At 35.6% G+C, this 17,782-nt stretch overlaps 1 protein-coding gene across 3 annotated transcripts in view; it reads left to right on the top strand.

Annotated features, from left to right (window-relative positions):
• The first annotated feature begins 2,526 nt into the window (after positions 1-2,526).
• LOC123524302 (E3 SUMO-protein ligase ZNF451-like) overlaps positions 2,527-17,782 on the top strand; it is a 28,996-nt gene continuing 13,740 nt past the window's right edge. The window contains exons 1-6 of one of the 3 annotated variants that reach the window (XM_053539013.1): positions 2,527-2,595; positions 8,153-8,243; positions 8,556-8,678; positions 12,448-12,574; positions 14,600-15,253; positions 16,839-17,044. In XM_053539013.1, coding sequence (XP_053394988.1) covers positions 8,181-8,243; positions 8,556-8,678; positions 12,448-12,574; positions 14,600-15,253; positions 16,839-17,044 — 1,173 coding nt within the window. In that variant the 5' untranslated portion in view covers positions 2,527-2,595; positions 8,153-8,180. Of the gene's footprint in view, positions 2,596-2,676; positions 2,740-2,789; positions 3,449-8,152; positions 8,244-8,555; positions 8,679-12,447; positions 12,575-14,599; positions 15,254-16,838; positions 17,045-17,782 lie in introns of those variants that run through there. The other 2 variants (XM_045302396.2, XM_053539012.1) reach the window with 2 other exon arrangements.

Consider the following 17,782-nt stretch of genomic DNA (forward strand, 5'->3'; position numbering starts at 1 on the left):
TTTAATTTTTTTTGGAAGACCGGGGTCCTTTTTGTTTCATTATTTCGGGCATAGTGGGCACCCGGTTGGGGGAAACCCCTGTATGCCGCAAATAGGCTGGGGTACTCACGTGAGTCAAATGTTTTTATACAATAAAATTAAGAAAGTATCTATATTTTCCCGTTAAAAAGGTTAAACAGTAAGAAGTCGGGATTGACAGGGGAGATATAGTATATGTTGAGTGTTTTATTTCGTTTAAAAAAAGTTGTGTTCTTTAAATTTTTTTATTTAAAAAGAACAATCAAAGAATTTTGGGAAAGGTGAGGGGGGGCGGCCCGGGGTTTTTTGGGGAGATTTTTTCCTGTTATATTTAAAAAGTTGTATATTTAATGCTACTCTTTTGGGAAGGGTCAGGGCGGACAGGGAAATGAAAGCATTCGATTTTTTCCCGTTATGAAAACAAAAATTCTTTAAACCCTTTTCCCCAAAACATTTTTTATCAAAAAAAAAATAAAAAAGCAGATTAAACGCTTCGATGAGAAAAGTAATAGAAGGTTTTTAACCCAAATAATAAAGGGTTATTCATTCCCAAAAGCAAATGTTTTGGGAAAAATTTCACTTTTTGCTTTTTTTTGGTTTTATTTAAAACACTTAAGAATTTAAATTTTTGTGTGTGGACAAAATTAGTAAAAAATCCCAACCCTGGAAAAAATTCAGCTCCTAAATACTTTCTGTTTTTTTGGAAAACTTCTCAATTCTTAAACTCAGTGTGAACATTTTTATTCTTTTTTCACTTACATTTTTATTCAAGTAGTGAAAATCAATTTTGAAAGTATTTACGCTTTGGGGGTTTCCCAAAACGAATTTTTAAAAAAAGAATGTGGGACTGAAAGGTTTTCCCAGACCAATTTTAAAACCCCAGGGCCAATTTTAATTTTTGTGATTTCCTTTTACTTTAATCTGGATCCCTTTCATTTTTTCTTAAAAAATGCAGCAGTGATGTAACCCCTTGGCCCCGGGCTTTTTTATCTTTTACCCAAAACTTACAATTTTTGTAACGGATATGCTTATTTTTGAAAAAAATTATTACCCATTTATTGTTAACCCTTTATTAAATAATCATATTTGGGGTTTTTAAAGGCCTTTAAAACTAGATATTTTTAAATCCCGGCCGAAATTTTGGGCCCAATTCATTTTTCAGTTTTAAAGGGGCTTTTTACTTTTTTTTTGTATTTGTGCAAAGGGGGAAAGCGCATGCATTTTCTGGCCCTTTTAAACAAATTTTTTTTCATTTTATTTGAATTTTTAAAAAGAAAGAAGGGAAATTCAAAAGCTCTTTAAACGCACGTTTATTCTTTGGCATTTTGAAAATTTTAAACATTTTATTCTGTTAAAGATATTTTTGTTTCATCCCTTTTTCAGGGTTTAAATTTTTTCAGTAAGGGTTTTTTCATAGGGAAAATAAAGATTTTTTTTAATTTTGGCGGGAAAATTTTTTTCTAATTACTGGGAAATTTTTTGCATTTTACCCTTTTTCCGAAATTTCCCGAGCTCAAGGTTTAAAGTTTTTCCCATTGTCGAAAGGGTGGTTTATTTCCCCTTTTTCCCTTTTTTCCTCTCACTAAAAATTTTTAATTTAGATTTTTTTTTTCGAGTGTTTTTCGGAAAAATTAACATTGTAAAAATTTGTTGCCCCAAAAAAAATTGATTTCAAAATTTTAAAACAATTTAAAGAACCTTGGGGTTTAATTTTTAAAAACGGGAAATTTTGAACCCCTCTTCGTCCGTCTGTCCCCTCCAAATTTAAAACCTGTTCAAGTTGATTGTTGGTTTTAGTCCTGTTTCACATTGTAATTTAGATGGAAAACGGTTTTAAAAATTTGTACGGAAAATGGTACGGGTTGCTACCGTATTTTAGGGGGGGAGAAAATAAAAAAGAAACAAGAAACATTTGGGCCCAAATTTTTTTTTTCAATTTCCCTAAAAAATTAATTTTTTTTTTTTTTTTAAAAATATTGTTGTATTTTTTTTTTTTTTTTTGAGTACGTTATTATTTTATAAATTTAAAGAAATTTTTTTTTTTTTTTAATTTTTAACCTTTTTCTTTATTTTTTTCTTTTTCTTTTCTTTTTTTTAAATAACCCAAAAAAGGCCGATCGCAAAACGAAAAAAGACACAGGAAAGAATTTTTAACAGAAAAAAAGTTAAATTTTTTAACATTTTTTATGTTTTTTTTCCCTTAAAAAAATTTTTAAAAATTTGGGTGGGCCTTTTTTAAATACTTCCGTAATCCTTTGGCCCTTTTCCCCATAAGGTTGTTAGAAATACGGAACTTCCGTAATCCTAGAATCGGAGGTACCGTAACCCTAGCCACTGTCTTTTCTTTATACGAATAAATCTCACACATTTTCCGCACCATAGTCTTACCCCCAAAACACATCAAGTACACCATGTCAGTTAAAAATAGCGTTACAAGCGGTCAGAATATGCTAAATGTAAGCTAACAAGGCTGAAAAATAAATTAAGGTTCAGTCCTACTTAGTTACTTACCAGTTGCTATTTAATTTGAATTTCGTAAATAATCTTCGTGTGCCATAGCTACTTGTTTACATTCAGGTACTCTTTGGATTTTATCGCTATGTTTGAAATACGTAAATTGTCTCCGCCAGTGAAAACGGTCTTTACAGCTACCGTCTTGTCATCGGTAATCATGGCAGGTGAAGGTAATTTGCGAAAGCGAAAAAGTTAAATAGCGAATCTGTAAGTAACAAAGTAGGATTGAAGCTGATTTTTCGGTCTTGATAGTTTGCATTTAGCCTGTTCCGAATGGTTAAAACTTTATTTTAAACTGGCACGGTGTGTTTGGTGTGTTTTAGGGGGAAGACTTTGGTGCTAAAAAAGTGTGGGATTTATTCAGATAGAGAAAACACTACTGTTTTACGCCATTGCTCGCTCGCTGTGCGTAAATGGTTTGCAACTAGGCTTTGAAGCAAGATTATTCTGAAAGAGTATTCACTTGCCCAAAGACAGCCAACCATTTGTAAAGAAATATTTTTTTTAAAAAAATTACATCTTTAATGGCTCATTGTCACAGGGGCAAAAAAAATTCAGAATGACTTTTTGGCATTTTTTTCCTTAGAAAACATACTAATTGTAATATATTTTTAAAAGTGTATATGACTCATGGACCCATACTTAATCTAGGTACGCTACTTCTATAAAAAAAATCGAAGAGTTATAAAAATAAATAGATCAGCAACTTGAAAGGCATGTAGAGCAAATCTCACCGTCAAATGGGAACTGAATTAGATCACGTGTATACATGAAGGAAATGTCTAGCTGTCTGGTAACCGGATGCCAAGCCTGGATGGCTAGCAAATCCTCTTCATAATTTGAACAGTATATAGATTTTCTGTAGATGGAAAACCGAAAGATGAATTGAAAGGAATTTCATGAGTGGGAGATACCTGTAAACAGCCTTTTGTATTTCATTTTTATGAGTATATAAAAAGCACTTTTCAGTATAAATTTAAAATGGTGAAATAGGTTGAATTCTTCATGTGAGGAAGCCCAGGCTTCTCGGAAACGCCGAAATCGGAGTCCCTGTACGCATACATTGTAATTGGTCCCGGTATACGCCTGTTTATTGCAGCTTGGGAGTCCCCTGACGCACGTTTCTGCAGTGAGACGCAATGAAAATTAATTGATTACATAAACCTGCAAATAGTTTTTTATACACAAGTTTTGACTCGAGAGCAAAATATGTGGGCGGAGTTACCCGCTTGTCACGGATAGCCGCGTCTAGCCGATCAGTGTTGCCCGTTTCCACTACACCGCGAGACAGGCGGCATATATGTATGATCAACTCGAATACATGTGATTGTCGGCGTGATTGCATAGGTGACAATGTCTAATTGTTAACGATGTGGTGTTTGAAGTAACTTCGATTGTTTTCTCACGTACTAATTACTAGGCAGTTTTCAAGATGTTTTTAGAAAAAGTGTTAATTAGGCTTAATTATGAATGTCCAAGTAATTTTAAGATGCTGTCAATGTCGGTCTTAGTAAAGTGATTATTCTTCTGCAAAATCGCTTATGTTACTGAAGAAGCATTTATTAGTATGTTGATGATCATAGACATACTGTGCATTCTTAATGTATTTTAGACCGAATGTTTTAACGTTAATATGCTCTTATTAATAATAAGTATTAAAATAAAAGTATAATAATACATAATTGTTTATATATTTTCTTTTCACTGTATGTTTATATACGTTTCCATTCTGAAATAATAAGGTAAAGTAAAAAATTATCACGAGGGATTTTGTCCAACTTGATATTTTCACAAGGGGGATTTTGTCCACCTTGATAATTTCACAGGAGGATTTCATCCAGGAAGACCAGAAACAGAAAGAGCAGGGATGTGGGGGAGGGGGTGTCCAGGGGTGATTTTGTCCTACATTGATTTTTGACTGCATTTTACCTATTTTACATTTACCATTTTATCTCACCTTAACAATATTTGGGTGAAGAATTGTGATTACAAAATGTCTGTCGGTCTACACTTAATATGACAGTACAATAGAGGCCTGTGTTTTGACGAAAGTTTAACTCTGTCCGTCAGTCTAGTCAGTAGTTGGGACTGCAACTTTTTCAGCTCCAGGACTGCAACTTGAAATTGCTAGTGAGAACCCTGAAGCCATCCAGCTGGCTTACGGAAGGTCAATGGTTCTACCCAGGTGCCCGCTCGTGATGAAATAATGCACAGAGGGGCACCTGGGGTCTTCCTCCACCATGAAAAGCTGGAAAGTCGCCATATGACCTATCGTGTGTCGGTGTGACGTTAAATCCAACAAAAAAATCTAATAATCTAATCAATGTTAGATATTGCTCATGTGCTAAAAATCTAGGAATATGCCAAAAAGACCTACAGATTATTCACATAAGGCGTAATCCCAAACCTGCCCTAAATTTTTGGCCCGACCCTAAATGTTTTTATGGCCTTGGAGAATATTTTTTCAACTTTTTAACAAAAAACTGCAAAACTGCACTTTTTATGCTTTAAACATGGCCAGTGATGTTAGAAATCAACTTACTGATGCTCTAAAGGCATAACCCTCTTTAATATTTTTTTTCCGACCTACCTACCCTAATTTTTATGCCCCCAGCATCTACTGATGCAGGAGGCATATAGTGCTTGTCCTGTCCGTCCGTACGCGGTTAAGCAAATGGGACTGTTTCGTCTAGCATCAATACCCCTTGCTAGTATGACTTGATACTAATGCAGATGTAACCTGTGACCATTCCTCATCTTCAGACATCACCTGACCTCAGTTTGACCTTGACCTCATTTTGGACTTAGGTTGCTTTATATGGGCCATCTCTTGGTTAACCAAATGGGACTGTTTCGTCTAGCATCAATACCCCTTACTAGAATGAATTGATACTAATACAGATGTAAACTGTAACCATTCCTCATCTTCAGACATCACCTGACCTCAGTTTGACCTTGACCTCATTTTGGACTTAGGTGCAAAATCGACAAGGATGCCACTGGGGGGCATCAAGCGTTTATTGAACGCAGCTTCTTGTTTTGAGCATGTTATCGTCATACTTAACAGAATGGTTGTTTAGCTTGTGTACTAATTTTAATAACTGAATTCTCTAAGATTGGCGTTGATTGAACAATGTAATAAAAAGTTCATTTCGTTCTCAATAACTTTACATGTATGTCTCATTTAATGTTATTATACCTGACTGAATGGCAAACAGTGCAGATTATGATCAGACTGCACAGACGATTTACACTGGTCGCAGAGGCAGAATCAGTCGTGTCCAGCATGATAATTTAAGGGTTAAAATGTCTCAACTTGCAACTTAAGCCCTTGAAAACATTGCCCAAATCAGTTAATCAAGTCAGAAAGGAAAATGATTTAGATCTAATCCACCGAGTCCAATCGTTACCATGAAAAACCGGATCAGTAACGCATGATCTCGGATCAAATAGAGCTGTTTTGGTAAGAAAATTGTCTTTTTCAGTTATTTAGAAATCATTGTCAGAGACGGCATACAGCGCATGATGTGCTCTGAACATTATGGAATACTCGTTGCTATTTGTTTACCATTAGATCTAAGCACTTTTCTCAATTACTTTGGAAAACCATGCCAAAATAACAGGTAAACAAGGCCACATTTAAAAAAGTCTTTGTTTGCTTTCTCCCGACCCTACTTTTTAATGTTAGGTAGGTAGGTAGGCAATTCTTACTTATTATTTTGCTTACTTGAAATATATGCGGCATTTCTCATATCCAATTTTTTAAAAAAAAGTTGACCAGCATTGTCCAATAAAAAATTTTAGGGCGCAGCATTTTATGCTGGTAGGTAGGGAAACAGCAAACAAACACATTTTTAATTTTGGCCCAATGCCATGACTCAGAAAAAGCATTATTTTCAGTATGTTCTCTGACAAACAAACAATATTACCAGTGCCGTGATGTCCCTGATACATTCATGAAACACGTTGTTGCTTCAAAAGATTAATTAAATGTTTTTAAAGGCCAGTATAAGGCGATTCATGACTGAACTGATCAGTAACGCAGGAACCAAAGGATCAGCGACTGCAAAATGCAGTAACAAACGAGCTTCGGATTTTACCTCTTTGTGCGTTTTCATCAATTTCTAAGGGAAACGTACCATATTCATTTAATTTATCTTTCAGAAACAGCGATAAGTATTTTCTCCTGATACCGTTCTAGTCTAAACATCAATTTATTGTTTTTATATAGTTAATCATTCTTCTGAAACCCCGTGAAATACTATTTCCTTAACGACAGTAATTCGGTCGCACTATTGTCAAAATGTTTAGACAGAAAAAAAACACACGTACTAAATCCTGTCTATATTTTCTACATAAAGTAAAAAAATATATGTACAGAAAGGCTAGCTCCTTTTCAAATTAAAAGTACGATGACCAGAAAGCCATTATCGAGAGATTTTTCTCAAGATCAGAATTAAGATGCTCTTACTTGGAACTACTTTTCATTCTACAGTGTAATTTTATCTCTCACCTTAGCACATCTATTAATTTAATGTGTTTCTACCAAAATGTCAAAAACATTCGCACAAAACACGCACATGGACCTTTAAGAATTCCTCAACTCCAGTTACGTGACTATTTTTAGATGGAAAATTAAATCTCACCCTTGTGATTTTACCTCCTTTAGACTAGTATGTAAATTTTCCATTTTCAGACTAAAAGTAAGGCAAAAGCTTTTGGGTCCTTGACAACAATCACATACTTTTTACTATGAACTTTATTAAGTAGTAAAATTGACAATATCTAAACTGAAGAATTATGGGATTAGCAATTCTTTAGCAGAAATAATTCAATTTGTCTAAAAATATAAATTATCATACCACTGCTTTGCAAGTTATTCTCTCAATTTAAGTTAACGATACATGCATGGCAGGGTTATAATTACCGGAACTATAGGAGTTATAAATGTGAGCAAAGAAATAGGGTGAGTTGTTGCATTATCCTTTCATTATGTCAGTGATATCATGGAAGTGGTAATTTAGTGTTTTTGCCGAAGAATATACTGAAATAATGCTTTTTCTGAGTTGCAGCATTGTTTCACAGTGATTTTCAAATAACAGGAAAATATAATTTTCTTCCCCAAAATCACCAAAACCGATCCATTTGATCTGAGATCCAGCGTTACTGATCCGGTTTTTCAAGGTAATGATTTGACTCGGTGTAATCTGTTATACAGTTTTATATTCAACCAAAAATTTCCTATAAAATGCTGGTCGATAAAATCTCCTGGATTTTCATCAAATCTCCTGTATTTTCAACTGAAATCTCCTGGAAAATTGTCCACAGAACTTGACAAGTATGGAAGACTGACTGTCAAAGGCAAGGTTTGTAATATTACTCATTTTCCAACTCGGATTCATTTGGGGAAGTTGCTTGCTTTGAACAGGTTAATATTACTGGAATCTATTAGCACTGATGGAATGAATAACTCTTGAAGATTCAGCACATCAAAGCAAACAAACCTACATTGCTATATATAGATTTAATCTTGCAGCAGCTTTGATAAATATGGATTGGTACATGTACATATGCACAGATCAACTGGTGAATATTACCTATAAATTGTATGAAATTTCAGGACACCATTGACATCCAGTTTTCACAACATGGCCAAGAATGATTCAGTCATAGAAATACTTGATTCCCCGGATAAATCTTCATATTCAAAGGTAAATTTACTGATTTCTATTGCTGGAACTGTTTTATATTACTTGTTTTGAAATCCTTTAAAAATGTTGCTTCTTGTACAAAATATCTATACTTTATACTTTTAAAAGCAAATTATATATAGGAATATCATAGAGGAAAAAGCTTGGCAACAAGCGACAAGTTCAGGTCTTAAAGAAAAATTATCTTAGAAGTTTCTCAGTAAGTTAAAAGAGTTATCGTGTTTTTTCTGTTACAACATAAACATTGCAAGCTTGTTACATTTAGTATGAATAAGAACTTTAGAATGACCGTCTACTCTCTTCTAATTTTAGAGAAAGTGTGGTGAGTTTGATACTGAATATGGTGATTATGCAGCTGGACCAGTCCCTAAACATCCACTGTTAGACTCGATCACTGGTAGATTTCAGCAGAATTCTGCAGAAAGAGAGATGAGGGTTTGTAGATGACATTTTCATTTAACCTTTAGCCTGCTAAATTTCTAAAATGAACTTGTCCATCGTTCAATTTGGGCAGTACCATTTATTATTCAAAGGGGTGTTTACTGAAACGAATGTGAAGGCTAATCTTGGTCTGCACTGATCACAAAGGCAGAATAACTCACCACCAGCAGGCTAAAGGATAAGGCTCAGCTGTTACATTTCTTTTGTAATTGTCAATGAGGTTATTTATCTATATATATAAGTTAACAGGATTTCAAACAACCTTCAATCTTATTATATTTAATAACCATTTACTATAAGATATTTTCTCCTTACAAAATTTTTGTGAAATTAGGAAACAGTCTAATTGCACTGGTTTTAATCCTTTCATTTATTGTAAGCCATCATTTCTTCTTGTAAGATAGTGGATGACACAGCAATTTTGTTATATTAGATATTCCTGTTAAGCAATGCAGTGTTCTTCAGACATAAAAATAGATCAATATGCACATGTTTTTCTGTAAAAATTCCAGAATATAAAATATGGAGAATACTTACTTTGCCAATTGTGATTACGGGCCTGGGACCTTGAAATCAAAGTTTTGCTGATGGCTACGTACTGTGAAATAAGCAAACACGCAAGCATTTTGAATATTTATGATTTTATGGAAGCAGTGTATCTTGTTAATTAAATTATTGGCATTTACTTGCTATTCCAAGTAATTCATAGATTATCTTGCAATAGAGAATGATTTAGGAATGACTTGCAGGCCTTCTGGCATCCCTACTTTTTCCTACATTTTCCTACTTTTTAGCTCACCTGTCACAAAGTGACAAGGTGAGCTTTTGTGATTGCGCGGTGTCCGTCGTCCGTGCGTGCGTGCGTGCGTGCGTCCGTCCGTAAACTTTTGCTTGTGACCACTCTAGAGGTCACGTTTTTCATGGGATCTTTATGAAAGTTGGTCAGAATGTTCATCTTGATGATATCTAGGTCAAGTTCGAAACTGGGTCACGTGCCATCAAAAACTAGGTCAGTAGGTCTAAAAATAGAAAAACCTTGTGACCTCTCTAGAGGCCATATATTTCACAAGATCTTCATGAAAATTAGTCAGAATGTTCACCTTGATGATATCTAGGTCAAGTTCGAAACTGGGTCACGTGCCTTCAAAAACTAGGTCAGTAGGTCTAAAAATAGAAAAACCTTGTGACCTCTCTAGAGGCCATATATTTCACAAGATCTTCATGAAAATTGGTCAGAACGTTCACTTTGATGATATCTAGGTCAAGTTTGAAACTGGGTCATGTGCCATCAAAAACTAGGTCAGTAGGTCAAATAATAGAAAAACCTTGTGACCTCTCTAAAGGCCATATTTTTCATGGGATCTGTATGAAAGTTGGTCTGAATGTTTATCTTGATGATATCTAGGTCAAGTTCAAAACTGGGTCACGTGCGGTCAAAAACTAGGTCAGTAGGTCTAAAAATAGAAAAACCTTGTGACCTCTCTGTAGGCCATATATTTCATGAGATCTTCATGAAAATTGGTCAGAATGTTCACCTTGATGATATCTAGGTCAAGTTCGAAAGTGGGTCACCTGCCATCAAAAACTAGGTCAGTAGGTCAAATAATAGAAAAACCTTGTGACCTCTCTAGAGGCCATATTTTTCATGGGATCTGTATGAAAGTTGGTCTGAATGTTCATCTTGATGATATCTAGGTCAAGTTCGAAAGTGGGTCACATGCCATCAAAAACTAGGTCAGTAGGTCAAATAATAGAAAAACCTTGTGACCTCTCTAAAGGCCATATTTTTCATGGGATCTGTATGAAAATTGGTCTGAATGTTCATCTTGATGATATCTAGGTCAAGTTTGAAACAGGGTCAATTGCGGTCAAAAACTAGGTTAGTAGGTCTAAAAATAGAAAAACCTTGTGACCTCTCTAGAGGCCATCCTTGTGAATGGATCTCCATAAGCATTGGTCAGAATGTACACCTTGATGATATCTAGGTCAAGTTTGAAACTGGGTCACGTGCCATAAAAAACTAGGTCAGTAGGTCAAATAATAAAAAAACCTTGTGACCTCTCTAGAGGCCATACTTTTCATGGGATCTGTATGAAATTTGGTCTGAATGTTCATCTTGATGATATCTAGGACAAGTTTGAAACTGGGTCAACTGCGGTCAAAAACTAGGTCAGTAGGTCTAAAATTATTAAAATCTTTTGACCTCTCTAGAGGCCATATTTTTCAATGGATCTTCATGAAAATTGACCTGAATGTTCACCTTGATAATATCTAGGTCAGTTTCAAAACTGGGTCACATGCGGTCAAAAACTAGGCCAGTAGGTATAAAAATAGAAAAACCTTGTGACCTCTCTAGAGGCCATATTTTTCATGAGATCTTCATGAAAATTAGTGAGAATGTTCACCTTGATGATATCTAGGTAAAGTTCAAAACAGGGTCACATACCTTCGAAAACTAGGTCAATAGGTCAAATAATAGAAAAACCTTGTGACCTCTCTAGAGACCATATTTTTCAATGGATCTTCATGAAAATTGGTCAGAATTTTTATCTTGATAATATCTAGGTCAAGTTCAAAACTGGGTCACATGAGCTCAAAAAGTAGGTCACTGTGTCAAATAATAGAAAAAACGACGTCAAAAACTGGGTCATGTGGGAAGAGGTGAGCGATTCAGGACCATCATGGTCCTCTTGTTTAAATACCTCCTACTTTTTCCTACTTTTTTGATGAAAACCTCCTACTTCTCCTACTTTTTTGCTTGACATAGAAAGGAAAAAAATAAACAGCCTTTTCAGTAGTTATATTTGCAGATAATGGACTCTTGATGTGTTGCTGGCAGTTTCTGGAGCCATTTGGTGCCCCCTGCAATACATTGCCTAATATCAAGGTACCTATTATCCTACCAAACCATATGGACACACTGATTTAAGCACAGAAACTGCCAGTCAAGATATCTGTGGTCATCATTTTTGGTTGCCAGTGTACAGGCCCAGATCCAGGGCTGGGCCAAGGGGGCTCGTGCATCCCTTAGTTGGCTGAGAAGTGACCTATACTCATCAAAGATGCCCCTACTATTTTGGCAAAGGAATATTTTTTTCTCAAAATTTAGACCCAGAAATGCACCAGAGGCCACCATTTCGTACCTGTATTTCAAACTTTCCAAGGGGGAAAGCCCCCTGACTCCCACCCCCCATAAAGAGGGAAGTAACCCCTCCAGTACCTCAAAATTTAGACATAAAAATGCACCAGAGGCCACCATTTCAGGCCTGTATTTCAAAAATTTCCAGGGGGAGATCCTGACCCCCTAACATGAGCGAAAGGCACCCTTCCAATACCTACCCACTCTCAGCGCTCGCTATGCGCCTTGCGGTGTCGTCTCCGTTCTAGACTGGTGCCCCCAAGCAAACATTTCAGTGTCCGGGCCTGGTGTAGGTGCAGTATTAACAGCTGTTACAGTAAACATTGCAAATTTCATGTTAATAACCTCCTACTTTTCCTACTTTTTTGTCCTCAAACCTCCTGTTTTTTCCTACTTTTTTGTGTAGGGACCTCCTACTTTTCTCCTACTTTTTTGCAAGGCCATGCTGGAAGGCCGGGACTTTGGTAACATAATATGAATTAAGAATTTGAAAGATCATTTTGTAGAACACAAGTTGTCTACTTAACACAAGGATTTGGAACTAACTGCACTAATTAAGTAGAATCTCTGAACTCTTTTTCATTTGTGTAATGAATTATAAGCCATTTGTTATTTGTATTTTAGAATGCTTTATTGCAATCGAAACGTGATATTGAGAAAGTCCATTCAGACTATCTGAAACAGAATGTAGCATGTCCTCGGGAACTGGCTAGAGCAGGTTATGCTGCGAGTCACTGGGCGAAGAAAAATGGTAAGTTGCTTTATCTGTAATTATATTAGACTGAAATTTCCGCCAGTTATGAAAATTCAGGGAAATTTGAATTCCAAATGTTAATCAGCTAAGGACATGATTGAAATGCTGACGTCAGTTGCATTGTGATGGTATGGTCCGATTTAGCATCGCTTTAAACAGTTTATTAGCGATGATAACATTTTATACTTGTAGCAGCAAAGACTGAACACAATGTCCAACTTTATAATACTTCCTCACTTGATACCCTACCCAGTTAAATTGGATTCTCCAGTCTTGGAACTATTCTTGTGTTGCCGTGCTCCATATTAGGAAACAACTAGTATCATGGATGTGCAGGCCAATGTTGGCAAAAAGCCAGCGGTCAGTACTGGTTAAAACCGGTCAATACTGGTCAATACTGGTCGATTCAATACTACGGTCACTCTTGGGTGGTCAATACTGGTTTATTCAACACTTTTACATAATACACATTCACAGATTGGCACAGGCTGTGGTAGTAATATAAAAATAATAAAGCAATTTGAATAATATAAAATTTTGTTCATTAAAAAGTATAGTGGTCAATACTGGTCGATTCGGTTTTGGTCTGTGGCAATGTGTCCTGGTCAGGCTCCATTTTGGACAATATACTTAGACTGGTCAATACTAGTTTATTCAATGCTTTTATCTTCTTACAGTAGCCGTTATTTCAAATTAATTTAAGATTTTATTAATATAAATTACACTCATTGAAATGGACAGTACTGGTCAATTCAAATTTTGGTCCTATGCAATTCCCTGATTAATACATATAGTGGTCAATACTGGTCAGTTGAATACTTTGATTGCATGACTTATTTTACCATGTTCAAGCATCTCAATAATACAGTGGGATTATTGATCAGGATAGATAATTAGTGACTAGATAAACAGGCCAGCAACATACCTATTGTATATTGTAAGACAATGTGACACTTGCTATCAAAACACAATTAAACCACTTCCATGAAAGGGTCCAGGTGTTTTGCAGCAGTTTTTCATCAAATTATTTATACCAATATTAAAAATCATTAGATTTATCATTGTGAATAAAACACTGCTACAGTTTATGAAATACTTTCTACAAATGAAGTTCAGCAAAACTATATATCTTTGTAGTCTAATCTAACAGAAAATGTTTAATAACCAGTATCAATCAGTATTGACCAATCAACCACTTCTGACCAATTCGGGAGTATTGTTTTGGTTGCTTTAACTAAATACTAATGCCTGCATTTACGATAATCAAGCCCCAGATGTTCTTTCAGTCATTATTTAATTGTTCATAAACTTTGCAAAATATCTTAACAGTCAGTATTGACTAATTGACCAGTATTGACCAGTCGACCAGTATTGACCTTGAGACACACATGGTGTTTTCATTAAAGTTTGTAAATTGCCATTTGACCTACTGGTAATTATATATAAAACACAACAGAAACAAGAGTTAATAAGCTAATGAGGCAGACACAGTTTGATAGAAGAAATTATCTAGTCCTTGTTTATCTGTTCGGCTGTGGTTTAAATTATGCTAAATATAGATAGGCGTTAGATTTTAAAATCAAATGTCATTTATATGAATCAGTCTTTGAATATGCTGTAATTTTAAACTGTAACTACCTTGTCTTGATGATATAACATTTATTTTGTATATCTCATTTTGTCAGGAGTTCTCTTTCCAAAATAGGGGCCTCCGTGGCCGAGTGGTTAAGGTCGCTGACTTCAAATCACTTGCCCCTCATCGATGTGGGTTCGAGCCTCACTTGGGGCATTGAATTCTTCATGTGAGGAAGCCATCCAGCTGGCTAACGGAAGGTCGGTGGTTCTACCCAGGTGCCCGCTCGTGATGAAATAATGCACGGAGGGGCACCTGGGGTCTTCCTCCACCATCAAAGCTGGAAAGTCGCCATATATGACCTAAAATGTGTCGGTGCGACGTTAAACCCAAAACAAACAAATCTCTTTCCAAAAAAAATACATTTGCAGCATTATTTTTTTCTGCAGGGATAAAAGATACAACTCTCAGACCTGCTCAAATGAATCTTCATGGTCAGACCGGTTGGAAGTCTTTAACTAACAGTCAAATGAGTAAACAGGGTACCAGTCAGATTAGTCATACATCGTCAAAAAACAGTCCTTTGAGAACCAGTACTGTAACTTCTGCAAGTCTGACAACTGGGTCGGGTACCAGTGAAAAAGAAAATAAATCCTCAGCATCAGCAGAAGACAATATATCAGTGAACAGCTTAAGAAATAAAGATGGTGAACTTTTTTCAAGTCATAAATCAGCCTCAACTTCAGATGCACAATATATATGTCCAATTTTATATTGTGAGGCGGAATTTTCCTCGGAAGGTTCTTTAGGTCAACATATGAATCTTTTCCAGCATTCACCTTGCAACCCTTGTCGGCATGCTAGAGACAGCAAACTTCTGCCAGACCCCTTGTTCTACAAGTGCCCAGAATGTGACTTGCAGTTCAATACCAAGGATATGTGTAGTGAGCATATGAACATGGAAAACCATTTAACTTTTTACCCTCCCCTTAAAATTTCAGCATATTTATGTCCTCAGTGCTTGTATTTATTTGAGACGTTAGGAACTTGTTGGAATCATATGGAAAAGTCAAAACATCACAGGATAAGGTTTCCATTCAAAGGTAGGTTTTGTTGTTTAAGAAGATTTGTTTCATGCCAGTTTTCAGCAGTATTTCAGTGATAAAACAGTTTTATTGAATGTTTTTTTGGTAGTTTATTGAAATATAACAACTGTTTATTTCTAACTTGACCAAACCAAGTATGTAGAGAACTATTCTACTTGCCCAGCAAAAAAGTAGTTTTGATGCATTTTCACTTTATTAGCTAACCCAAGTACGAGGTGTTGATGATGAGCTATTGTGATTATGCTGTATCTGTCATGCATCCATCTGTTGTCAACAATTTCTTTAAACAATATCTCCCCCAAAAGCACTGAATGGATTTTGATGAAACGTGGCCTTGATGTTCCTTTGGTGATCTTGAACCAGAATTTTTCAAATGGTTCCACAAATGAAAAAAAACACACAAGAAAATACTCAAAGAAAAGGAAATATGTATTTAGAATTTTCTTTTAAGCTCACCTGGGCACAAAGTGCTCAAGGTAAGCTTTTGTGATCGCGCTGTGTCCGTTGTCCATCGTCGTCTGTCCGTCGTCAACAGTTTGACTGTTAACACTCTAGAGGTCACAATTTTGGCCCAATCTTAATGAAACTTGGTCAGAATGTTACCCTCAATAAAATTTTGGACAAGTTCGATATTGGGTTATCTGGGATCAAAAACTATGTCACCAGGTCAAATCAAAGGAAAAGCTTGTTAACACTCTAGAGGCCACATTTATGACTTTATTTTCATGAAACTTAGTCAGAATGTTAATCTTGATGATCATTAGGTCAAGATCCAATCTTGGTCATGTGGGGTCAAAAACTAGGTCACCAAGTCAAATCAAAGGAAAAGTTAGTTAGCACTTTTGAGGCCACATTTATGACCGTATCTTAATGAAACTTGGTCGGAATGTTAATCTTGATGATCTTTAGGTCAACTTTAAATCTGGGTCAGATGGGGCCAAAAACTAGGTCACCAGGTCAAATCAAAGGAAAAGCTTAACACTGTATAAGCCACATTTATGCCATATCTTAATGAAACTTGGTCAGAATGTTAATGTTGATGACTTTAAGGTCAAATTAAAATCTGGGTCAGACGGGGTCAAAAACTAGGTCAAATCAAAGGAAAAGCTTGTTAGCACTCCAGAGGCCACATTTATGACTATATATTCATGAAACTTGGTCAGAATGTTAACCTTGATAATCCTTAGGGCAGGTTCGAATCTGGGTCAGGTGGGGTCAAAAACTAGGTCACCAGGTCAAATCAAAGGAAAAGCTAGTTAACACTAGAGGCCACATTTATGACCATATCTTAATGAAACTTGGTCAGAATGTTAATCTTGATGATCTTTAGGTCAGTAGGTCAAGTGAGCGATACAGGGCCTTCATGGCCCTCTTGTTTTTGTTTTGTTTTCATGTATTACAATATACATGTTATTATAAGAGTAATACTCACAATGTTGTATGCATACACATGTTTGAAGTGAAATGTTATGTAATGAAATGAAAAATGAAAAAAATAGTAAATTTATGATTGCATATATTATCTATATAAATGAACCGGGGTGAATTTGAAAAAGAAGTTTTTGATTAATTTTATTTTCAGATGATGATATAGACAGTGACTTTAATCTTCCTGTAGCAATGGCTGAGGAGTTTGTTCAAGATTATATTAGAAAATGTAAAAAGATAGCATTCCAAGTTCAGTGCCTCGATTGTGGAATGGACATTCTCACACCTGCAGATTTCAGGGACCATCAGAATGAGACAAACAATTTTCATATGATGTCAGCACTCGCTGATACAATTTTGGTAGGTACATTTTAGTCATAACAGTAGGTCAAACTAGCATAAATAGTATCCCCTATATATTCTATATAAAACTTAAATTTCTGAATGAGTTACCAAACATTGCTAGACCCATTTTAGAGAACAAATCCTTACTTCATTTTAAAGAAATTAGAATTATGATAAAACTGACATAAAATGAAGAGAAAAGTAGGGGTCATGCAACTTTTAAGAGAGATTTCTCTTGTCATATTTGCTTAATGTAAAACCACATCAAAATCACACTGCTGTGACCTGGAAATACTACTCGTACTAAAACTGAGTTTCACTTCACATCTCCTCTCCCAGTTTTTCCGTCAAAATGTCAAAAATACACCCACAATGAAATTTAAACAAAAACCAGCTTTAATTTAGACCTCTCTGGCCATGCTAAGTGAAAAATTAGTATTCAAAAACCTGTCTGCAATTACGCAACTAGACCAGGTGGCTCCCATGCTGGTCCCTTTACTATAGTTAGGCCACAGTAATCCTTCTTCACACCTTAAATTGCCATGATTATGGGAGATATAATGAATTTTCCTTTTCTCTTTGTCCATACATCTGACCCATCCTTCTGACAGATGTTTGTCTGGTCTGCTCCTCTGAAACTACTGGAAGGTTTTCATTGAAAATTTTATAGGGAGGTGAAGTACCAAGGTTAGTTTTACTTATATTGGTTGATAGTGACTTGATACTAGGGTAGATGAAAACAGAATCAACTGA

This window comes from Mercenaria mercenaria, chromosome 3 (genome assembly GCF_021730395.1).
Source record: "Mercenaria mercenaria strain notata chromosome 3, MADL_Memer_1, whole genome shotgun sequence".
Taxonomy (NCBI): domain Eukaryota; kingdom Metazoa; phylum Mollusca; class Bivalvia; order Venerida; family Veneridae; genus Mercenaria; species Mercenaria mercenaria.